Below are 24,309 nucleotides of genomic sequence, written 5' to 3' on the forward strand. Positions count from 1 at the left end.
TATCTATACTTACAGTGCCGTTTCTTCAACTTTCTGTCAAACCTGCACAGACTATCCCTTGACATTTCTGCACTATGAATGTGTTTATTTCCCTCTACTGCAGGACTACAGTAGCTCATCAAGAGGCCTACGATCGTTAGAATAGCTCCCGACCTTATTGCAGTAACGGTAAACTTACACGAATGGCTAATAACAAATGTTTTCACCTTCCCCTGGCCAGAAGCCTTTCACCCGCACTATTGCTAAGACTATTCGTGCAACCACTGCTTCATTTTGCTTTACCTTAAATGGTCTGTGTATTTCCGAGGACACCATGGTAACCTTTCGGACCCAGTAAATCTTGTTTTACTCTTTGACCTGATACACCTTTACTCTGGATTTCGATCAGGATAGGTGGAGCTTAGGCTATCTCCCACAAAAGTTGTTGCTTGATTTATTCAGATAGCTGTTAATCTAAGGGTAGTTCATGGACCGGGACTGGATTTTCTTCCTTGACGTGGCTTTTTCTGTTTGAAATGGCTTTATATCATCGCATAGGATGTCACTCTTAAAGGAAAAATAAGCATATTTACTTTATAAAACCTTTATTATTTTAAATATCATATAATTAAATTGAATAAACGCAAATACATTTTCTATAAATACAATATCCTCCTCTAAATTGGCCTTGTTCAATACAATGTTGCCTGCAAGCAGCGTGATTCGGAGCGGCTATTTTCACGTTTATCGGAAAATAATCGCAAGGCGTCCTTGTCAGTTCACCTATTTTATTGCCAAACGGAAAGAAAAGTAACATTTTAAAATAAATATTTATTAATAACACAAAGTAAATCAAGGATGAAAGCTAAAAACAAATTTTGTTTTTACGCATGGTTTTTCAGGAAAATTCTTTGATTGAGGGGGGGTTAGATAGGCTTTCTTCTAAGTGCCATTTTTATATGTCTGTTTAGAATCAAATTTGAAACTTAATTTTATAAATTTAGAAAAATTTTGTTGAACAAAATTCGCTCCGATGATTTTCTTTCAACTTGGTGTTATTTAATTAAGAGTACTTTTTGGAATAGGAGTTGGTAGTTTAAAGTTCCATTTTTTGTTTAGTGTACAGGTCTAACTCGATTGATTGTTAATCGAGTGTTGTTGATTTTCACGAAAATGGATGCAGATTTTTTTTTTTATAAAGTTAACTTGGACATTTTCTTTGTATTATTATTATTTATTTTAAGAAAAAATCATTTAGAGCAGTTCACGGATAGGGGTTGAAATAGACTTCCCTGTAAGGTTATATTACGGTTGAACACTATAATGTTGTTTAGATTATAAATTAGATCAAAATGTTTGAAGTTTGGTGGAAATTTGTGAAGTTATGAGCTTTGAGAATTGGTCATGTGTGAATTCACACCGGTTTTTTTGCAAGTATTAAAATGTTTACAAATTCCTGGGATTATTATTTTTTTCTTCAATTTTTGAGCTTTCAGCGAAGTCTCAAAATCAGGTATTTACCGTGTAGTTAATTAACTTTCTGAGAGAAAATTGTTCATAATTTGAGGAAGTAGAAAATAATAGATATCAATGTACAAACAATTTTTACCATCTGTTTTAGCAGCATTCAGTGAAAACAAATGTAATTAAAGTGACTAAGAAACAATATTTCATGATGATTTTAGATGGTAGAAGTTTGCTAAATAAATAAAAACTTTTATTGCGAAAATTCCTCTTTTATGGGATTCTAGCAAACATGCCAGGGAATCACAGAACTCTTATTTCACACTGTTTACATTTGTGGGGTTACATGCATAGAGTAATTTACCGACAATAAGCGACCGGCATGTTCTACCTAATAAGCCTGGCATTTAGTAAACCTTTTTATGGATAATTTAAAAAAAACAATTTCGAATAAAGATGTTGATCTGCAAAAATTTGACATCTAAGGGCATTTAAGTTCAAAATTTACGGACAATGAACAAATAAACTTGCAGCATCTCTTCTTAAATACCATTTATTTGGTTTTCCATGTACAATATGAACAAAAAGACATCAGCAGCACATAAGACAAACTTCTTGACCGTATTCTTTTTCAAGTTTTTGATTTTGTACCAGGAAATCATTGACTGCTTCTACAATAAGATCCATCACATTTTCTGCACTTATGTTCCCGCAGTAGACAACGGAGATAGTCGTATTATGCCATGGTTGATTGTTTAATTCTTCTGTAAAAAAATTAAGAATTCTTTTATCGTAAGATAAAAGTTCCCTATTGTAAATTGTGTGAATGAAATTTTACAATCGATCATTTTTATAGGGATTAACAATTTACTTCGAGATATGGGCATAGTTGAAAATTAATGAATGATTGGTTAGAAAATGTACTTTATAAGAAGGTTAAATAAAGAGTATTTTGTATTGGCTCATGCTAGCATACCTAGGTAAGGCTCAGACCAAAATAGCTTCAACTGGATGCTCGAATTCCATCTTCAAGGAAGTATCATTTAAAAGAACCTTGAAAGAAAGATCGGTAAATCTTTACAATAGCTCCCCAGAGGCGTGGCCTAATTCGAAGTGATTCTGATTCGCTGTTACTATAGAACCCGCCATATTCAAATATAAATATAAAACTATTTATTTATTTTATATTCACACTTAAATCTAGCGGGTTATATGGTAGCACCGAATCAGAATAACTTCGAATTCTTTATTTATTTCTTAATGGGGGGCTTCGCCCCCCACACCCCCTGATTTTTTCTTCCCCCCATACCCCCTCCTAACCTACCTAATCACCCTCAATTTTTTAATTTTTGTCACAACATTCATTACAATAATTACACAGAACAACACAAAAGAAACTACCTTATTCTGTGGAGTCCTTTTCCTGAGGAGGGTATACTTGTCGAACTCCATTCTTACTCACACTACAATCATGCTTTAATTTAAAAAAACCCGCAAATTTAAAACGCTCATACTCATAAAGTTACAAAAAAACGGCACCTCCGGTCACATACAGAACACTCGCGGGAACTATTAATACATTAATCAGGAAGCAGTTGCTTTGCAGTATGTGTACTGCGCATGCGCGCTAAACATAAGCGCTACGAAATTCGCACCATCCGCACATTGACGGGAAGTAGTTTTTATTTTCCCCGGTAGGTGCTCTGCACTACCCACACCCTAAAAAAAACAGGCCACGCCTCTGGGGAGCTATTGTAAAGATTAACCGAAAGATCTCCAGAAATGAAGTCCAGTTAACAGATGCCCATCTTCTAGACAGAGCTCATGGGAAGAGAAAATCTTAAGGACAAGCCGCAGAATTTGCATCCGGTTTCTCCACATGATAATCTAGTACACTAACCTGCCAGCTAATACCTTCCCTAAGGAAAATGTCTAGAACAGTGGCCCGGAGGTGTGGCCTAATATCGAAGTGATTTTGATTCGCTGTTACCAGTAACCCGCCATATTTAAATATAAAAAATGTTCATTTTTTATTATTTTTTACTATTTGTGTATTTATACGCCCTGTTTATTTCTCACAGCCTACCTAATGTTCGACCCAATTTATTTATTATCCCATTTACTGTTGCCTACAGACAACTTTTATAAATAAAGTTTTTTAAACAGAATGATAATGAATTGTACTGCACATTGGCGGGAAATAGTTACAAAAGTAAAAACAGTAACTGTACTGTACTGCGCATGCACTGCAAAATAAATAGGCCACACCTCCGGGCAGTACACCTATTCATGGCATTAGCCTAATTTTCGTACTTCTTTAGGCTAATTTTTTTTGGATGTAAATTAGCCTAAATACAACCTGCTTGCTTATAGGGTTTCTCCCAAAGTGTAGGTAGCAAAGTGGTCGTCAAAATCAGTGCAATTAAAGCCAACAACTCTAACAACCTCATTTTCATCGGGGAAAAAAGTTTTTTCCACAGTTTTTCTTCCATTTTCCTTTAAAATATTGAAAAATATAAATTATTCTTCCATTTTTTTTGTATATCTATGTATTTTTGTACGACTACTTAAGATATGTGTATGGTTAGATGTTATGGACTTACTAAGTCAGTTGAAAAAGTCAATTTGGAACCTTTATCAATTTTAATTGATGTTATTACACTGAATGTACTCAATTTTCCACTTCTTTTCTGTGGGAAATGGAAATTTTTTTTTGGATTAATCTAAAACTAAGAAATTTTAATTGTTAATAAATAAACGAGATAGGTTCTTTCTGGATTAATTACATGTGTTAAACAGCTGTTTTGAAACATGTGTTACGTAACAAATCTGTGTGATTACAAAAAAAATTGGGCTAATACGATTTCTCGTTGAAAGTGTCAAGTTAAAATTAAAATTTGGGGAACCTTATTCCATTATCTGCTTCTTTCTCTTTGCGATACGAGCTCCTCTAGTCTGGAATCGCCAAAAAAATTTTGTATCGGTTTTGTATTAACTAGCGATTTCTATACAAAACGGAAGTGGCTGTGCAACTGGCTGAATTACCACTCAGCAGTCTTAAGGATATAGTATCAGTGATGTACAAACTTTTTTTTTTTTTTTGTCACATAAAGAGCACAATTCAACGGAGTTCTGGATAGTCTGGTTCTCCTGCTCTAGCCAGATAGGATAGCTTGGAATGTTCTTCACTGGGAAGTACTTAGCACTACGAATTGAATGTCAGTTCTAAGCAAGTTATCAGATTAAACATCCAGAGTTGGCAGGCGGTTCAAAGGGCTAAAGCTATGAATGACTCAATTTCTATTGCGGTTATCTGAGATTTGTTTCACGTTGAACTGTTCAAATCTATCTGATGTGCGCCAGCGTCCGGTTTTTCGGAATGTGTTAAAAGGAAATGAAACTTTATATCACTTATGACACGCAATTATAATGCTTTGCACTGAGAAGCACAGCTGATTCAGCTGATAATTATGTAAAATTGAAATAATTAATTCATTTAATGAACAAACTAAATTTAAACGTAATAAACCAATTATTCTTTAGAATGTAAAATGGTGAATTAATTAAAAGAGCTTGATATTTTAACTGTAATTTAATTATAGATGTACTTTAATTTGTTTAAAAGTTATTACACTTTATTACTGCAGTAATAATTGAGGTGTAAAGTAATTAAATTTAATTATATCGTACTTCACTCTAAATACTGATTTTAAGTCCGCTTATTCAGTCAGTATTTATTCAGATGAATTGAAGTTGAAGCTGAATCGTTTTTCATTCGCTTTATTGAATTTTCATTGAAAATTATCTACTTCCTCTCACTATATTTTAGCTAAACAGGAAGTATACTAATCGTGGAAAATTTACGAAATTTTGAGTTTTGACAGGAAGTGATACGTTATTGAGGTTTCACTGAACAGGAAATAGTTCAGGTGTGAGTCTATCGTTAGCCTGACTCAAAAAAACGTGTGAGGCCGTTTCCTCCTCTTCCTGGCACAATCTGCACAACGTTTTCCCAAGCTGATAAGCCCCCACCTTTTGCAGGTACTTTTTGAACCTGCCGTGCCCTGTGAAAAGGCTGGTAATCGAAGTAATCTGATTTCTGCCCAAACCCATAGTCTCTTTGGTTACACAGCAAGGGCGTAACCCTCTTTGCTGTGTTTAACCTCAGGAAGCATCACCCAGTTCTTTTCATGTTCTCTCCTGAGATCCAATCTCTGAGAGCCTCACGAACTGCACCTCTAGTGATCCCCAGGACTGGTTCCAAGCCAATGAAAGGAATACTAGCTCCATTCCTAACCAGTTGATCTGCTAATCCATTCCCCTTGATCCCCACATGGCCTGGCACCCATTCCAGTCGAACTTTATTGTGCCGACCCGATCTAGGGCCTTTTTACTTTCCCAAACCAGGGGAGAGGTCGTTCTGAAGATATTAAGGGCCTTCAGTGCAGTTTGGCTGTCCGAAAAGAAGCAAATCTCCCTATTTCTAAGATATATACGCAGATTTTCCTCAGCGCAAGTTTTGGCGGCAAGACCTCGGTCTGAAAGAAAGACCGGTGGCTTATCTCCCAAACACTCCAGCTCTGGTGGTCCCACAGGCCATCTTGGAGCCATCCGTGAACCACATGATCACAGTTAGTCTCTACAAATATCCCACCGGATACAGGAAGTCTGGGAGGATGCCCGAATAGTCCTAGTACCGTTTCTGCTCAGAAAAACCGGATGTACAAGATCGTAGGCTTTTGTATCCGGTTCGCTCAAAAGAAAAAAAAAAAAAATTACAGGCCCTTCCTGAACCTTAACTTGGACTGGCCAGAAAATTTCTCACCCAATTTTGGTCTTTCCTTCGCCGCCTCTCAGACGGTACACCCAAGAAAAATGGAGTGTAGCGTTTTCTCCCCTATTTCCACTGATTGACTTATTTTCTTGTTTCGATTTGCTTGGGAAACTTTTGAATAACAAGATTTTAATAGTACTCCAAAAACCTCACGCAACCTAAACTCTACCATTTTTAATTTTATTTTTACCTTATTTGTTATTATCTCTTCTTTGACATTTATTTTAATTCTGTCTTTTTTTCTCTGTTCCAGGTATGTACTCAATTAGCTTTCACTTCAATTAGAACGGTCATTAAATAGGTATTTGCATGCTTATTTTATTTATTTTTCTAATATAAGCACACCTCCAATTATAACTCCTTATGTTAAGTACATCGTACAATTCGAATTTAAGGATCGAACGATTATCGTGTTCTTCACGATTTAATTAGATTTATTACCGATTTAAAAAAAAAAATCTACTTAATTACCATCTTTGAATGTGTGGGTCGGCCATTCTACTGTTTTATCGAATAACCGGAAATAAAATGTGTGTACGTTTCGCTGTACTACAAAACAAATTTTCTGTTCGAACAGTTGGTGTGTTCCTGTATGAAAGTGAAGTGAATTTAAATAATTGATTGATGTTCAAAATATATTATATATTATTTAAAATAAACAAGGAAGGAACTTGTATAGCATATATAATATTGCGTATTCTGTCAATTACATTGTTTATTTTTTATAAAATGTAAATCTAAAATAAACGTAAAAAAAAGTGGCGTAGACTAATCGTTTATTTTCATATCGTTAATTTTTTTCAATTGTAAATATTTTATTATGTATCAGATATTATTATTATATCTAAACGATGACCCTAAATCAGATTTATTAAACTTTAATTAATAAAAATAAAATTCAATGTCATATAGATATCATTTCGATATGGCATAGAATTTTTTAAAAAGTTTTCCTTGTTTTATTAATTATTGATTTCGAGAATTCAACTGGGGTCTTCGGAGGTCATCTGAGACGGAAATAGTATGGTCCGTTTATGATCACAATGCTTGAAATCGCCTGATTTTCAGAGCTGAATACGATTATATCGATAATTGAGGATGAATGTAATCGATTCAATTAAAGAGTTACAGCATTCTTGCTTAGACTTTGCCTGCCTTTTCTGCCTCATCTATTCAACTAATTCTGCATCTCCATTTATTTTAAATTATTAATCGATACAAAGAATGATGTTTTGGAACCACTATTACGAATCTGATTCAATTCATTTAGATGATCAGTGAATTGCTCTCTGAAAACCTCTGATCAATAAAGACAGGATGCTGATCGTTTCAGTGTAATAGTTCGGTGATGTCCGATGATGGTCAGTGTTGTCTATAATGAGAGAACACTGTCCAAATAAAAAATAAATTAAAAAAAAATAACTTAATAACCTAAAGATTGTAAGCTCAAAATAATAATAATAAGAGTTTAGTAAATCGGAGATTTCTGGGTCTGTTGGGTCTTGAGGAAGAACCAAGCGATAGATAAAGCTTCGATTTCCGGCAATCACCCCAACCACCCAATTAGAGATATTTCAACTATACGCACAGAAAAATAAACAAAATTTTCCGATAATCACTTATTAGGAAAGGCTCAATGGTTGACGTTCTGGATTCCACGCTCGAAGATCTCGGACTACGAATACGGATAGTGGCTCTAGGATTTTCTCTTTCTAGAAACTACTCACAGTCCTGTGATGGACAGTGTCGCCAGTGCCGAGAGAACACTGTTTGAAGATTGGCAGTGCACTCAATAGAAAAAGCTCTGGGCGCTAATGAGCTTAAATGATGACGTGTCTTAAATTTAATTAAAAAATAAAATAACGATAAGAACACATTGATGGCATTTTAAAACGTCTTTCTAGATACTTCCAGGAATGTGTGGAGTCATAGCTCCAGAACTAGGAGGATGGCGGCCGTCCGAGATGATAATTCTGAGTCCCACCATACGGAGAAGTGCTGACGCTAGTATTAAAATGCTATATTCACTGTCATCTTCCAGATTTCTGATTAGTCTGTTATTGGGTATTACTTAGCCCCCACTAGATACTAACAGTTAAGGGAACTTCTACACAAATGGGGTGGCTCATAACAAACATTTCTTTCTAAAACATTGAATAATTACAAAACCATTTCTTTTAGGTAATTCCGAGGAAAAGCGAGGAAATAATGACACTTCTCGATATTGACTCTTCACTATAATTGCGATTTTACAAAATCTGTAATTTGACTCAGATATCGCTAGGATTTTGTGTCCAAGGATAAATAATGAGCAAGCCAGATAGTGCATCAGCAGCGATATTTCCAATCTCAGTCACTCTCTTCATACGAACTAATTGTTCTTCCGTCATCTCGCCGGCTACCTCCTCTTGAGCGTCATCCAATTTGGTCCAAGCAGATTGGAAATAATGAATATTATATTATTGATTTCTATTATCAATATCTACTTAATTCTCCTTAAGAAAATTTACGCCAAGGCTTATTTTACCTGATGGTTGTTGAAGATTTTCTGCCGGATAAGAGTAGACCATGGTGGCCACCAAGAACAGAGTAACCAAAGAGAGTATGCACTTCATGATGTTAAGTCGCCGTAGAATGCAGTATCTTAGGTTACTGCGCTAAATCAAACTGCACAATGGATGCACACAAATATTGTTGCACTTTATATACAGAAACGGAATTTCCTGTTCCCCCTCTAAATTTTCATTTAGAAAACCAAAGAAAAAAATGTTGACCATGATTGTTTTAAAGGTTAATGAGGTATCATAAATTTAAAATATAAATACGATATTGACACTTCACTGTAATTGCAATTTTACAATATGTGGAAATAGAGTCAGAGTTAAATAAGCTTAGATGGATAACAAACGGAATGGTAGTAAAGGAAGTCGTGTGAGTGGTCACACCGAATTCTATTTTATCTAAGATATTTACAATTAAATACTTAGTGAATTAAAGATAATTAAAAATTAACGTAAATGAAATATCCTTTTTGCAATATACTTCTTGATGTGTCTTCAAACGGAATTTGGTGAAATAGAACCGTTTAGTCCCTACAATGACAGATAGTATCTTGGCAATAACCTCCATTATATCCCAAGAATATACAATGAGCAGCACAGGCTGCATGATTAGGTGTGAACCATTTAGACTCAAAGCTGAACAGATCACAGGTGGCTCTCTTCATTCGGGCTAAATGTTCTTCCGTTTTCTCGCCGGTTGGCTTCCTTAAAGCGTCATCTAATTTGGTCCGAACAGTTTGGAAATCGTTAGCTCTCAAGTTATTTGTACTTATGTTTAAAACCAAAAAACTATTCAAAGGTATTTTACCTAATTGTTGTTGTAGATTGAATACCGTAGGATAAGAGTAGACCAGGGTGGCCACCAAGAACAGTGTGACCAAAGAGAGTATGCACTTCATGATGTGAGGAGTGGCTAGGTATTAGGACTGTACTGCACCTGAATGTCTGGATAGAACTTTGTCTGGACCTTTTATATCTGTCAGAAGTGCCTCTTAATCCTCAAGTAAGCTCCCAGTAAGATAAAAAAACCCTTCATAGAGGAATTCTTAGAAAATCATTTTTTGACAATGATATTTATTTTTGCTGAACCTATTTGAGTGAGTGCTGTCATGACGTCAAATTATTGTTAAGATTTTACTGCAATTACCAAGAATGATCAAATAATTTAGGTTGCTGAACTTCTCACATCTTTAACTCTGGTTTTGAGTTAAATGTTGATCCGTTATCTGCGGGGGCTGCAAGCCTTTGAGCGTCATCTAATTTGGTCCAAACAGTTTTGAAAATCTTTAGCTCTCAAGTTGTTGATTACCTACTATTATACAGAGCTCTCATTGTTTTATACTCCAGTACTAGTTTCTGTTAGGGAGAATTTAGGGTTGCACTTTTGAACTTGTGACCCTACCACAGTATTTATGTCAAATTATCAAACTAGGATGCTTTACTGTGTGAGAAATTGACTCTGCAGTTTATTTACTTCCGCATTTCCCTTGTTCTCATTAAGAGAAATGATCGTGCTCTCACTTATCAAACTGTTCATCAAATCATGGTTTTCCTTATTTGCGAATGGTACCAAACCAACCAATTGGACACAAATAATAAAATAAAATGATTGATCCTTTATCACTAAATAATTAAATGTTATCATTAAATTGAGGGATTCACATTTTTACTTCATGATACCCTTTTTAATAACCTTTAGTAAATAATTTTGTTTCGTTTTTCAAAATATAACGAACATTTCGAGGGAAGTACAGAAAATTCGACGCAAGTATATAAGATGTATCGACCCATCCAGTGCAGTGTCCAGTCACAGTGCAATTTGATCTAGTTCAGCAAACCTAAGATACTCTCTATTCTACCGCGTCACTTGACAACATGAAGTGCATACTCTCTTTGGTTACTCTGTTCTTGGTGGCCGCCATGGTCTACACTTATCCTACAGAATTGATTCTTCTACAGCAATTAGGTAAATTATGGCTTTTTCATAGTTTTTTTTTTTTCTTTTAAACATAAGTACAAATTGATAGCAGAAAGTTGAGTGCTAATGATTTCCTAACTATTCGGACCAAATTAGATGACGCTCGATGGGAGCCAGCCGGCGAGATAACGGAAGAACATTTAGCCCGTATGAAGAGAGCCACCTGTGATCTGCTCAGTTTCCAGTCTCAATGGTTCACACCTAATCATGCAGCCTGTGCTGCTCATTGTCTATTCTTAGGATATAAAGGAGGTAATTGCCAGGGTACTATCTGCCATTGCAGGAACTAAACGTTTCTATCTTCCCAACTGACGTTTGAGTTTTGTACCCTTAATTAAGAAATAAAAACTATTTGAACTCAAAAATTAAACTATTTATTTTTATTTATAATTAGTTTTAACTTCCTTAATCATTATTTTGAAATCTTAAATATTAAACTCAAGATAAAATTACAAAATTTTAACTGGAAAAATGGCCAAAATCGAATTTATTATCTACGTACTAAGGCACATTGGATTTGTTGCAAATATTAAAATTGTTGTATAAAATTTGAATAAATGTTAATATTTTCAAAATTATGAATCTGGTACAAAATTTAGCAGAATGCTTTGTTCAGTAAATACTTAATACTAAGTATTACTATTTTTTATTTTTTTAATAAGTATTTAAAATGCTGCTATAATACGAAGGTCGTTTGAAAAGTCCGTGAAAAGTCAGAGAGATAGCACTACTGGCGCGTATCGAGGTTATGTTTAGTTAGTAGCATCTCTTGGAAGAACACAAACCAAGTTTCAGCCAGATCGGTCTATTTCTTTGTGTTTGGCATTAGTTTCAATCGACGAAGTCGAGTGATTTTCAAAAAATGGACGAAAAAGAATTTCGTGTGTTGATTAAACACTACTTTATGAAAGGCAAAACGCCTCAGGAGACTAAAGAGAAGCTTGATAAACATTATGGTGACTCTGCACCTTCGATTAGAACAGTTTATAAGTGGTTTCAAAATTTTCGGAGTGGCCATATGGGCACAAGTGACGCTGAACGTTCTGGACGCCCTGTTGAGGTTACTACTCCAGAAATCATTGATAAAATCCATGATATGGTGATGGATGACAGAAGAGTGAAAGTGCGTGAGATTGCTAGTGCTGTGGGCATCTCGAATGAACGGGTACATAATATTTTGCATCAACATTTGGACATGACAAAGCTATCCGCAAGATGGGTGCCGCGATTGCTCACGCTTGACCAAAAACGAAATCGTGTGAAGTGTTGTTGCAAGGACGGTTTGCAGCTGTTCCAGAAGAATCCGCAGGACTTTAAGCGTCGTTTCGTCACTGTGGATGAAACATGGATACATCACTACACTCCTGAGACCAAAGAACAATCTAAACAATGGGTTACCAAGGGGGAATCTGCGCCAAAAAAGGCGAAGACCGTTCCTTCGGCCGCAGGTGCATATTATTCATCGTTATTGGACCGTTTGAAAACCGAGCTGCAAGAAAAACGCCCACGATTGGCCCACAAAAAAGTCCTTTTCCATCACGACAACGCACCAGCTCACACCTCAGCATTTGTGGTCGCAAAATTAATGGAAATAGGGTTCCAAACATCCCCCCTATTCTCCAGACTTGGCTTCCTCGGACTCCCCAATATGAAGAAATGGCTGGCGGGAAAAAGATTTTATTCAAACCTGGAGGTGATTGCAGAAACGAATGGCTATTTTTCAGACTTGGACAAATCCTATTATTCGGAAGGGATCAACAAACTAGAGCAGCGTTGGACGAAGTGTATAAGCCTAAAAGGAGACTATGTTGAAAAATAAAAAAGGTTTACCCCAAAAAATTAAGTAGTTTTTATTTTTGCACGGACTTTTCAAACGACCCTCGTAGATATAAGAAGTTGTGAAATAATTGTAGTTGGTATTTTCAAAAAAAGTATTTGAGAATCTATTCAGTATAATCTATTCGAGTGCCACTGGAAGGGTAGACCGTACTTGTACTGAAACTGCACTTTGGAAGCACCACCACTTACCGGAAATGCCTTAATTCAAATCTTCCAGGATAAATGATTGATAGAAACGTTTTTTGAGTACGAAGTGTGTAAAATGTTTAAAAAGAATCATTTCAACCATTTTCGAGCAATTTATTAAAAATCGATTCCGTCAAGTGGTAAAACCGGATAGAGGATTTGATCGCTAATTAACATCCGGGTCCTCTGAAAAGGACTAGATCAAAATATCAAGTTTCCACTTCCTAGATATTTCCTTTTTCGAGTCAAATACACACCACACCCAAACCCAAATTTTATTTTCTAAAAACCACATTTTCAAACTCAGGGGGAAATCAAATGCATTATTTTTTGATGAAAACACCAAATCGATAGTTTGACATGGTCGCAATATTTTCATACTTAAGAAAAAAAGTAAAGAAGTTGAAATTTTGAATGTGATGCAAGAGTTATGTACGTCAAAGACTAATACAAATATGTACACAAAATAATGCACAAATATGTAAAATCTTATCAATAATTTGACGTCATGACAGCACTCACTCAAATACGTTCAGCAAAAATAAATATCATTGTCAAAAAATGATTTTCTAAGAATTCCTCTATGAAGGGTTTTTGTTATCTTACTGGGAGCTTACTTGAGGATTAAGAGGCACTTCTGACAGATATAAAAGGTCCAGACAAAGATCTATCCAGACATTCAGGTGCAGTACAGTCCTAATACCTAGCCACTCCTCACATCATGAAGTGCATACTCTCTTTGGTCACACTGTTCTTGGTGGCCACCCTGGTCTACTCTTATCCTACGGTATTCAATCTACAACAACAATTAGGTAAAATACCTTTGAATAGTTTTTTGGTTTTAAACATAAGTACAAATAACTTGAGAGCTAACGATTTCCAAACTGTTCGGACCAAATTAGATGACGCTTTAAGGAAGCCATCCGGCGAGATAACGGAAGAACATTTAGCCCGAATTAAGAGAGCCACCTGTGATCTGTTCAGCTTTGAGTCTAAATGGTTCACAACTAATCATGCAGCCTGTGCCGCTCATTGTATATTCTTAGGATATAAAGGAGGCAATTGCCAGGATACTATCTGTCATTGTAGGGACTAAACGGTACTATTTCACCAACTTCCGTTTGAAGACACATCAAGAAGTATATTGCAAGAAGGATATTTCATTTACGTTAATTTTTAATTATCTTTAATTCACTAAGTATTTAATTGTAAATATCTTAGATTAAATAGAATTCGGTGTGACCACTCACACGACTTCCTTTACTACTATTCCGTTTGTTATCCATCTAAGCTTATTTAATTCTGACTCTATTTCCACATATTGTAAAATTGCAATTACAGTGAAGTGTCAATATCGTAATTATATTTTAAATTTATGATACCACATTAACTTTTAAAACAATCATGGTCAACATTTTTTCATTGATTTTCTAAATTGTATAAGGAAAAGTGGAGAGGAAACAGGAAATGCCGCTTATGTATATAAGGTGCAGTTATACTGCAGTTTGATCAAGGACAGTAACCTAAAATACTCTGTTCTACGGCGACTTAACATCATGAACTGCATACTCTCTTTGGTTACTCTGTACTTGGTGGCCGCCATGGTCTGCTCTTATCCCGCAAAATTGAATCTTCTAGAACATTTAGGTAAATAAGCCTTGGCGTAAATTTTCTTATTGAGAATTAAGTAGATATTGATAATAGAAATCAATAATATAATATTCATTATTTCCAATCTGCTTGGACCAAATTGGATGACGCTCAAGAGGAGCTAGCCGGCGTGATGACGGAAGAACAATTAGTTCGTATGAAGAGATTGACTGAGATCGGAAATGTCGCTGCTGATGCACTATCTGGCTTGCTCATTATTTATCCTTGGACACAAAATCCTAGCGATACTTGAGTCAAATTACAGATTTTATAAAATCGCAATTATAGTGAAGAGTCAATATCGAGAAGTGTCATTATTTCCTCGCTTTTCCACGGAATTACCTAAAAGAAATGGTTTTGTAATTATTCTTATTTTTAAATAAATTTAAGGAGCGTCCACATTTAAGCTCATTAACGCCCGGAGGTTTCTTATTTTTTAGTGCACTGTCTATCTCCGGACTGTGTGGAGCTTCTAGAAAGAGAAAATCCAATCAAGAGCCACTGGCCGGATTTAAAGTCCGAGATTGCCATTGGGTAGAGAAGCCATTATAAGTTAACTTTTGAGCTCAATCCTTTCCCCATTTACCTACTGGTTATTAAAAAATTGTGTGTGTTTATCTGTGCATAAATATCTCAGACTTGAATCTGTAAACGGAAGCTTTCTTTATAACACTAGAGATTCTTCCTCAAGACCGAATAAAGTATAGCGACCTAAATATCTTGTTCTACAAAACTTTGTATTGTGAAAATTTATCATAAACTAAAACATTTATTTTGTAGTTTTTATATAATTATTATATAAAAACTATTAGTTATTATACATTTAAGAACTTTTCGGTTATTCTGCTACTAATCGTTGCTTTATCTTCGTTCTTTCTGCATTACTTTGTTGACGAGGTGTCAATCCCTACAAAGTCTCACATAATGACTCCAAAATTCGTTAAAATACTGAATAATAATAAATATTATAATATTTATTTATTTTATATTTTCAAACATATTTATTATTTATTAAAACTGAATCCCCGGGTCTATTTGGTTAATATTGGTTTTTCAGGGTTCGAGCAACACTGTTACAAAAATGGAAAATTAATAAATCTTATTTGAAAAACACTTTCTCAGGGAAATTAATTTTAAGATCTGTTCGGAAAAGTCGGCTGTCCTACAGCATCTTCTGAAATGTTCAATTTCAGCAAAAGGGTTAAGCAGTTAAAAAAGTAATTAGTGAGACTTTCAGGCGATTTTTTTTATATTTTTTTTTGCACAATTTACATTAATATAGTAGATAAGATTGAAAACTTTACTAGAAATTTCTTATCACATTTGGGTCATTATAAAATAATGCAGTTTTTTAAAAAAAGAAGAAGTTACTACAACAATCACAAAAACGTTAACGATTCTTGTTACCGTTTTGGCGGAAAAACTGAGAGCGGAAGTTTAAGTTAGGGAATTTTGGGGTTGTGCTTGCAAACTTGTGTCTCTATCGGAAATTCCCTACCACAGTATTTATTTAAAATGTTAAAACTACGACGTTTTATTGTGTGAGAAAGTGGCGCTTTACTTCCGCTTTTCCTTATTCTCAATAAGGGAAATGATCATACTATCTCTTATCGTAATGTTCATCAAATCATGCTTTTCATTTCCGGCGAATGGTAACCAAATTGGACATAATAAAATAAAATGAATGATAATTTATCAGTAAATAACTAAATGTTATCATTAAATTGAGGAATTTGCACTTTTACATCATGATACCCTTTTAGTAACCTTTACTAAATGATGATGGATTTTATGTTCGTTTTTTCTAAATATTCTGAAAATTGAGAGGGGGGGAACAGGAAATTTGATATAAATATATAAGTTAGGACGATAGTTCTGTCCAATCACAGTGCATTTTGGTCTGCTTCACGAAAACAGATACTGCATTCTACCGCGACGTGACATCATGAAGTGCATACTCTCTTTGATTACACTATTCTTGGTGGCCGCCATTGCATACTCTTATCCTGCAGAATTGAATCTTCAACAACAATTAGGTAAAATACCTTTGCGTAGTTGTTTTTTCTTTCAAACATAAGTACAAATAACTTGTGAGCTAATGATTTCCAAAATTGTTCGGATCAAATTAGATGACGCTTTAAGGGAGCCAACCGGCAAGAAAACGGAAGTACATTTAACCCGAAGGAAGAGAGTCACCTGTGATCTGTTCAGTTTCGAGTCTCAATGGTTCACACCTAATCATTCTGTTTGCGCTGCTCATTGTTTAACTATGGGTTATAAAGGAGGTTATTGCCAGGATACTATCTGCCATTGTAGGAACTAAATGGTTCTAATTTCCACAACTTCCGTTTGAAGATACATCAAGAAGTAGACTCCAAGAAGGATATTTCGTTTTCGTTAATTTTAAGTTCCTTTAATTCGATAAGTATTCAATTCTAATAACTTATATAAAATAAAATATGGTGACCACTCACTCGACTTCCTCTTAGTGCTATTCCTTTAGTTATCCAACTATACTTACTTAACTATGTCCCAAATAACACATTTTGTAAAATGCAATTACAGTAAAGTGTCAATATCGAATTTTTACTTCAAATTTATAATATCACATTAACCTTTAATAAAATCATGGACACCATTTATTCTTTGGTTTTTTAAATGGTATAATGCAAATTTAGAGAGGGGGAAATAGGAAATGCCGCTTATGTATATAAAGTGCAACAATAGTTGTGTGCAGTCATAGTGCAGTTTGATCTAGTGCAGTAACCTACCATACTCTATTCTACCGCGACTTCGCAACATGAAGTGCATACTCTCTTTGGTTACTCTGTTCTTGGTGGCCACCATGGCCTACCCTTATTCGGCAGAATTGAATTATCAACAACAATTAGGTAAAATACACCTTGATGTAAATTTTTTTAACGTGAATTAAGCAGATATTGATAATAGAAATCAATAATATAACGTTAATTATTTCGAAACTGATTGGACCAAATTAGGTGACGCTCTACGGGAGAAGCCAGCCGGCGAGATAACGGAAGTACACTTAGTCCGCAAGAAGAGAGTGCCTGAGAGCGGAAATAGCTCTTATGATGAAATTTCTAGGCTGCGCATGGCTTATCCTTCTGCACAAACATTTTTTGACTAAAATTACACGTTATTGTAAAATTGCAATTACAGTAAGGTGTCAATATTGAGGTGTGTCATTATTTCCAGCTGTTCCCTTGAAAAATGTAATGGTTTTATAATTATTCAATGTTTTATAATGAACTGTTTGATATGAGGCCCTGTTTATAAAGAAGTTACGTAAATTTTTATCACCTACTTAAGGCAAAGTGATAACCAATAAGGGACCAATCAGGAATCTGTGAGATGGCAGTGAAGAAAAGAAAAAACATTTTAACACCAGCGTCAGCACTTCTCTGTATGGTGGGATTCTTAATTATGATTTCGGACGGCCGATATCCTTTTATCCTCTGAATGCTATTCCTGGAAGAAGCTACAAAGACGTATCCACGGCCTACTCCAACTAAGAGGTTCTGGACGTTTTAAAATTCTCTAAATATATGAGATATTATAATTTTATTTTTAAATAAATTTAAGGCGCATCAACATTTTGGTTCACTAGCGCCCGGAGCTTTTTCCAAATGCACCGCTAATCTCCAGCCAGTGTTCTGAAAATTACCGCCGGCACTATCCAATCACCGGACTACCGCGACTTTGCAACATGAAGCGCATACTCTCTTTGGTTACTCCCTTCTTTGTGGCCGCCATGGCCTACTCTTATCCGGCAGAATTGAATCTTCAACAACATATAGGTAAAATATACCTAGGGGTAATTTTTATTTTTTTTTAGCGTGAATTAAGAACATATTGATCAATATAATCAATTATATAATGTTCAGTATTTCGAAACTGCTTGGACCAATTTAGGTGACGCTCTACGGGAGAAGCCAGCCGGCGAGATAACGGAAGTACACTTAGTCCGCATGAAGAGAGAGTGCCTGAGAGCGGAAATAGCTCTGTTGACGCAATAGCTAGGCTGCTCATTGTTTATCCTTGGGCTCGAAATTTTGCTTGATCTTGAGCACAAATATTTTTTGACTGAAATTACACATTATTGTAAAATTGTTTCTAGAAAAGAGGAAATCCTAGTGCCACTAGCCGGATTCAAAGTCCCTGAGATCACTGAGTGTAAAACCATTACGCTAACTATTGAACTCAATAAATTCCTTACCTAATTAGTGGTTATTAGAAGATTGTGAGTGTTTATCTGCAGGTAAATATCTCTGACTTGGGTATTATATGGCCCTCAGAAGGTACTAACAGTTTAGGTAACATCTTTACAGATAGGGTCTCATACCAAACATTTCGTTCTTAAAGTTTTATTTCAAAATAATTATGCTAAACCATTTCTTTTTGGGTACTTCGGTGGAAAAACAGGAAATAATGACACTCCACAATACTGATACTTCACTGTAATTACAATTTTACAAAAAGTGATTTTTGACACAGAATTGAATAATTTTAGATGGATAGCAAAAGGAATTACAAGAAAAGGAAGTCATGTGAGTGGTCACCATATTTTATTTAATCTAGGAAATTTACAATAAATTACTTAGTGAATCAAAGGATTAGAAATTAACGTAAATGAAATATCCTTCTTGGTGTGTACTTCTTGATGTTGCTTCGAACGGAAGTTGGAAAAGTAGAACCGTTTAGTTCATGTACATACACAGGAAGTTTCGTCGCGATAACTTCCTTTATATCCTACAGTTGAACAATGACCGGCGGAGGATGAATTACTAAGAATGATCAAATTAATTTGGAAGCTGTACAACTTAGTTAATTCATTTTAAGTAAAATGAAGGCAAAGTCATATTTTACCTATTTTTAGTAGGCCATGGCGGCCACCAAGAACAGAGTAACCAAAGAGAGTATGCACTTCATGTTGCTAAGTCGAGGTAGAATAGAGTATGGTACGCTACTGCACTAGATCAAATTACCCCTTATATACAAAAGCGGAGTTTCCTGTTACCCCCCTCTAAATTTTCATTACACCATTTAGATAAACAAACAAGAAATGTTGAACATAATTTTTTTAAGGTTAATGTGGTATCATAAATTTAATGCACATATACTTAATTCAGTGATAAATTATTTTTATGACACTTTCACTAGAAAAATATTTTCAAGTAATTAATATTTACATGCCGGGAAAACCTTGATTACATAATTTTTAATATAAGTAATATTCAGTTTATTTCTCTTTATGAGAATTAGGAAAAGCGGAAGTAAAGGGCCACTTTATCTTACAGTAAAACATCCTAGTTTTAACATTTTTACCTAAGTACTGAGATAGGAATTTCAGGTAGAGGCACAAGTTTGTAACTTAAACTTTAGCTTTCAGTTTTCAGCCAAAACGCTCCCAATAGTCGTTAACGTTTTCGCGATAAATAGTAACTCGCTTAAATAAATAACTGCATAATTTTATAACGTCCTGAATGTGATAAGAAATTTCTAGTTCAGTTGCCAACGATTTCTGGCGATTGTCCAGATCTAGTTTTATCTAGTATCGGAAATTATGCAAAGAAAAAAAAAAAGAAAAACGGAAATATACAAATGCGCTCCTCAAAGTCACACTATTGTCTTTAAGCTCAAAACTTTTTAACTACTTAACCCTTTCGCTGAAATTTGAACATTTCAGATGATGCTGTAGGACAGCCGACTTTTCCAAACAGACCATAAAATTAATTTCCATTTAGAAAATATTTCAAATAAGATTTACTAGTTTTCCAATTTTTGTAACAGTGTTGCTCAAGCCCTTGAAAATGATATTAACCAAATAGACCGGGTGATTCAATTTTAATAAAAAAATATATATGTTTGAATATATCAAAAAAATAAGTAAATAAATATACAGGGTGATCCATTTAAAACGCACCAATCGCTAATAATTTTTTATGGAAGCGGAATAAGTAGTTTTATAAGTAGAACTACTAGTTCTGAACGCTATGACTCCGCACATTCCTGGATGAAGCTAGAAAATTCTCTAAATAAGTGGATATTATTGTTTTTTTTTTTTAAAAAAAAATAAATTTTAGGCGCGTCAATATTTAAGCTCATTAGCGCCTAGAGCTTTTTTCAATGCTCTGCCCATCTCCGGAGGAATGTACAGGGTGATCCATTTAAAACGCACCAATCGCTAATAACTTTTTAGAAAAGCGGAATTTCGAAAAAAACCCACGAAGTAAACACTATGTTTTCTTTTTTGTCTAGTTTTCAAATTTTCCACTCCCGATGCTGTATCTTTATTTTTGGCGGAGTTACGGCCAAAAACCCGATTGGGGTTACATAAGGACCACTGGTTTTGACTACAATTATGAATACTACATTAAAAACTGTAAAAAATGACGTTAACTCTGTTTCGATATCCCAAATATTTGTTGAGATATTTAAGATCAAAGTTACAATTTTATCTTATTCGTGAACGGTTTTCAGTATAAATTTTCCACCAGAAATACACCAGTTTTGGGGAGATCCTCTGGCTGCAATAAAATGTTATTGGTGACGCAAAGTGGAAAAATAATAATAATTGAAGATTTTAAAACATTTATGTAATGATTGTGGGTGAAACAGGATAAATTTGTTTTATCATCAAATAAAAGCAATCATCACAACATTTTAATGCACCCAGTATGCAAGACTTCTTGACCTTTGATTAAGATGAGAATATCTTGCCAGGAATGGGCTGGTGTTGGTCTAGTGGTCAAGAGCGTGGCTTTGTAAATGGGAGATCCCTAGTTCGAATCCTGTGGGAGCAATCATTCATATTAGTACATCATTATACCATTTTTAAGTAAAATGTTTTATGAAAAATGAAAATTGCTTTTCTTGTTCCCAAGTTATGCATTTTTGAACTAAAAGGAAAAAAACAAATTATTTTTACCGCTATCTGCTGGCATTTCATTAAAAAACAATAAATGATTATGGATAAAGTAAAAGGATCTCTCCAAAGAAGAAAAACGAAAATGCACGATGAATGTTTACACAAATCCTCTCTTGTTTACTGTTTTAATCCCATAAGTTGTAAACAATACCTAGTTTATAAAATTACTTTCAGGCTTCCTTAAACTTCCGTTTTAATTTTTCAAAAAACTGTTTTTCTCACCAAAAAATTTGGGTTTTCATTTGAAAAAAATCTCTAATCTACATATCAGCAGTAGAATTTCGTTTTTTATATCATTAGTTACTACTTAATAAATAAAGGAAGTTACGATTTGAACTTTTTTTCCATCATCAATAATTACCGAGAAAAAGGGGGGGGGGGGTTTGGGCAATTTAGCCCGGACACCCTGTTAGATAGGGTAAAGTTGGGTGAGATGGCCACCACCATTTTATTTGGTGGGTGCCTGCAAATTTTTGGTAAGGGCTAGGCTTACTTTATTATTAATTTTGGAAACCTCATACGCTCACAAACATAAGATAAGGTGAAAATTTCAGAAAAAATGCTAAGAGAAACATTTTTTTATTCTTACAACAAAAAAGTAGCAGTTGCCATCTAACCCCACTGGGTTGGGTGAGTTGGCCACTCATTGAACTTGGGAGAGATGGCCACAAATTGTAAATGAAATTGCACTAGTAAAACGTAAAAATAACGGAAAAAAATGAATGGTTACTTAATATATAATATTTTCAATATTATATATTATACAGGGTGACCATGGTTACAGGCTCCACCCACTTTTTTTTTAAACGGCGGGAAATTTCGAAAAAATAAAAAACACGTATTTAATCATTTTTAGTCTAGTTTATTTTCAGTGATTGACCCATTTTTTTAAACCCCGGTATCTCGAGATACAGTATCCAACTTTTGTTTTTCAAATGGAACGTTATATTTTTTGTTGCATATTTTTATAGTATTTGGGCTCCTAAAAAAAAATTTTTGAAATAGGTTAGGTTTTTCAAAAGTTATGGTAATTTAAAATATGAAAAACAAAATTCAGTTTACTGTCAAAATTACGTTATTTTTTTTAAAGAATCTGTTCAAACAGGGAACAATCAACGGATAGGCAAGCCAAAACTCTGGGACTCCCACGCTTTGCTTGTAGCAGCACTTATGGTGGCGAAGTCCAAGATCTAGGCAGGCTAGAGTTATTTGACGTTCAGGTTGTTTTTTCTACAAACTTTTGGTGTGGAGTTTTAGGAAATCAACCAATCGGCCCATACTTCTACAGAGAGAACTTAACTGGTGAAAGGTATCCAACTTTTTTTAAAGAAACATTTTGCCAGTTCTGCTTGAAGATTGTTCCTCTACAACGTCGGCTAGATATGTATTTTCACCAAGATGGTTGCCCGGCACATAATGCGAGAGTGGTTCGAGGTTACCGAGACCGAAATTTCCATGAAAAGTGCTTAGGGACTCATTGTCCCATCCAATGGCCACCTCGATTTCCGGACTTAACCCAAATGGACTATTTTTTGTGAGGATACCTAAAAAATAAAGTGTAAAGTAGCCTTAATCCCGTGGCTTCAATCGATGATCTGAAACGTCGAATTACTCTAGCCTGCCTAGATCTTGACTCCGCCACCATAAGTGCTGCTACAAGCAAAGCGTGGGAGTCCAGAGTTTTGGCTTGTCTATCCGTTGATTGTGCCCATTTTGAACGGATTTTTTTTATAAACTAAATAAACTATACAATAAACTAAAATTTGTTTTTCATATTTTAAATTACCATAACTTTTGAAAAACCTAACCGATTTCAAAAATTTTTTTTTATTGTTTTTAGGAGCTCAAATACTACAAAAATATGCAACAAAAAATATAACGTTCCATTTGAAAAACAAAAGTTGGATGCTGTATCTCGAGATAAAAGGGTTTAAAAAAATGGGCCAATCACTGAAAATAAACTAGACTAAAAATGATTAAATACGTGTTTTTTATTTTTTCGAAATTTCCCGCCGTTAAAAAAAAAGTGGGTGGAGCCTGTAACCATGGTCACCCTGTATAATATATTTTTTATTTTATTTTAGTAATTTTTTCGGTATTTCGGTAATGACTATAAAGAGATGGGACAGATACAATAGACTAATTACAATGTTAAACTTTGACAAGAGTAAATACAGTAGATATCGGGAAATTTCTTTTAATACAAAAACGTTAAACACAAAACATCGGAAAAACCAAAAACCCTTACGAACCCTTATTTGTATAGATACAGAATTAGTAGTCAACATTAGTAATTGCCCCATAAATGGAACACTATTAAACAATACACACAGATACCGCTACAAAAGTTTGGTTTTTCCGATGTTTTGTGTTTAACTGATGTTTGTTAACTGATTTTCTACATTACTCATTCTCTAAATTGTTTGTATTTTTGTATTTGTAATATCCAGGCCCTGAAGAAGGGAATATATTTGTCGAAACGTTGGCCCAAAAAGATGAGTTCTTGTTTTTATTTGACCGATTCTTCGCCAATTCTAAATCCTTAATTTAGTAATTTACGGTCACGAAACCAATATATTCAAAAAAAAGTAATAATAATTGGCCATCTATCCCTACTGTTGGTATGGCCATCTGTCCCGAATGCTAGAGCGAGAAATATGATAAACATAACTCAACGCGTACTTTTTGACAGTTTTAGAAGTTAGGATTCATTAATGTATATTTTACTTACCTAATATGTAAAAAACAACACTAAAATTTCGACACATACATTCACTGCAGCACGCAATATGCAACTATCATAACATTTTTGTGTTGAAACGATAACGATTTTATTCTCAGAGTTAATTAATAACACTTTGACACAGAC

General features: G+C 34.6%; 5 protein-coding genes across 18 annotated transcripts in view; 4 read left to right on the top strand and 1 right to left on the bottom strand.

The window, feature by feature from the left end:
- Nucleotides 1–24,309, top strand: part of wake (ankyrin repeat and fibronectin type III domain containing protein wide awake) — a 532,593-nt gene that overhangs the window by 363,485 nt on the left and 144,799 nt on the right. Inside the window, exon 1 of one of the 10 annotated variants that reach the window (XM_074139724.1) lies at nucleotides 1,283–1,492. The exons of the other annotated variants lie outside the window; for them this stretch is intronic. The gene's annotated coding sequence lies outside the window, so the exon portion shown is untranslated. Of the gene's footprint in view, nucleotides 1–1,282; nucleotides 1,493–24,309 lie in introns of those variants that run through there. 10 annotated transcript variants of the gene reach the window in all.
- Nucleotides 1,981–10,423, bottom strand: LOC141460081 (defensin-like). Of its 5 annotated transcripts, XM_074139749.1 has the most exons (6): nucleotides 9,647–10,423; nucleotides 8,805–9,556; nucleotides 4,047–4,172; nucleotides 3,803–3,939; nucleotides 2,420–2,496; nucleotides 1,981–2,207 (listed from the first exon to the last, which is right to left on the bottom strand). In XM_074139749.1, exons 1-2 carry the CDS (start codon nucleotides 9,735–9,737, stop codon nucleotides 9,363–9,365), a joined length of 285 nt encoding a protein of 94 aa, XP_073995850.1. In that variant the 5' UTR covers nucleotides 9,738–10,423; the 3' UTR covers nucleotides 1,981–2,207; nucleotides 2,420–2,496; nucleotides 3,803–3,939; nucleotides 4,047–4,172; nucleotides 8,805–9,362. The 5 variants fall into 5 exon arrangements, with proteins under 5 accessions (XP_073995850.1, XP_073995849.1, XP_073995848.1 ...); XM_074139748.1 differs by lacking the exon at nucleotides 2,420–2,496; XM_074139747.1 differs by lacking the exons at nucleotides 2,420–2,496; nucleotides 9,647–10,423 and having other exon boundaries at nucleotides 8,805–8,940.
- LOC141460082 (defensin-like) lies at nucleotides 10,621–11,186 on the top strand. Its single transcript, XM_074139752.1, has 2 exons — nucleotides 10,621–10,804; nucleotides 10,913–11,186. The coding sequence occupies exons 1-2, from the start codon at nucleotides 10,714–10,716 to the stop codon at nucleotides 11,104–11,106; spliced, it is 285 nt and encodes a 94-aa protein (XP_073995853.1). The 5' UTR covers nucleotides 10,621–10,713; the 3' UTR covers nucleotides 11,107–11,186.
- Nucleotides 13,493–14,201, top strand: LOC141460085 (defensin-like). Its single transcript, XM_074139756.1, has 2 exons — nucleotides 13,493–13,653; nucleotides 13,744–14,201. The coding sequence occupies exons 1-2, from the start codon at nucleotides 13,563–13,565 to the stop codon at nucleotides 13,935–13,937; spliced, it is 285 nt and encodes a 94-aa protein (XP_073995857.1). The 5' UTR covers nucleotides 13,493–13,562; the 3' UTR covers nucleotides 13,938–14,201.
- LOC141460084 (defensin-like) lies at nucleotides 16,356–17,080 on the top strand. The gene is made up of 2 exons (XM_074139755.1): nucleotides 16,356–16,527; nucleotides 16,621–17,080. The coding sequence occupies exons 1-2, from the start codon at nucleotides 16,437–16,439 to the stop codon at nucleotides 16,812–16,814; spliced, it is 285 nt and encodes a 94-aa protein (XP_073995856.1). The 5' UTR covers nucleotides 16,356–16,436; the 3' UTR covers nucleotides 16,815–17,080.

Source organism: Rhodnius prolixus, unplaced genomic scaffold (genome assembly GCF_049639745.1).
Source record: "Rhodnius prolixus isolate KJV_2025 unplaced genomic scaffold, Rpr scaffold_6, whole genome shotgun sequence".
Classification (NCBI taxonomy): Eukaryota; Metazoa; Arthropoda; class Insecta; order Hemiptera; family Reduviidae; genus Rhodnius; species Rhodnius prolixus.

What these genes read in the sequence shown, in the direction of transcription:
- LOC141460081 (XM_074139747.1), bottom strand. Translation starts at nt 3,935, where the DNA reads ATGGAAGAAAAACTGTGGAAAAAACTTTTTTCCCCGATGAAAATGAGG. An exon ending in GAAACCCTATAAGCAAGCAG is followed by an intron (nt 2,208 to 3,802) that starts GTTGTATTTAGG and finishes ATTTTTTTACAG; the next exon opens with AAGAATTAAACAATCAACCA.
- LOC141460082 (XM_074139752.1), top strand. Translation starts at nt 10,714, where the DNA reads ATGAAGTGCATACTCTCTTTGGTTACTCTGTTCTTGGTGGCCGCCATG. An exon ending in GATTCTTCTACAGCAATTAG is followed by an intron (nt 10,805 to 10,912) that starts GTAAATTATGGC and finishes GGACCAAATTAG; the next exon opens with ATGACGCTCGATGGGAGCCA.
- LOC141460085 (XM_074139756.1), top strand. Translation starts at nt 13,563, where the DNA reads ATGAAGTGCATACTCTCTTTGGTCACACTGTTCTTGGTGGCCACCCTG. An exon ending in CAATCTACAACAACAATTAG is followed by an intron (nt 13,654 to 13,743) that starts GTAAAATACCTT and finishes GGACCAAATTAG; the next exon opens with ATGACGCTTTAAGGAAGCCA.
- LOC141460084 (XM_074139755.1), top strand. Translation starts at nt 16,437, where the DNA reads ATGAAGTGCATACTCTCTTTGATTACACTATTCTTGGTGGCCGCCATT. An exon ending in GAATCTTCAACAACAATTAG is followed by an intron (nt 16,528 to 16,620) that starts GTAAAATACCTT and finishes GGATCAAATTAG; the next exon opens with ATGACGCTTTAAGGGAGCCA.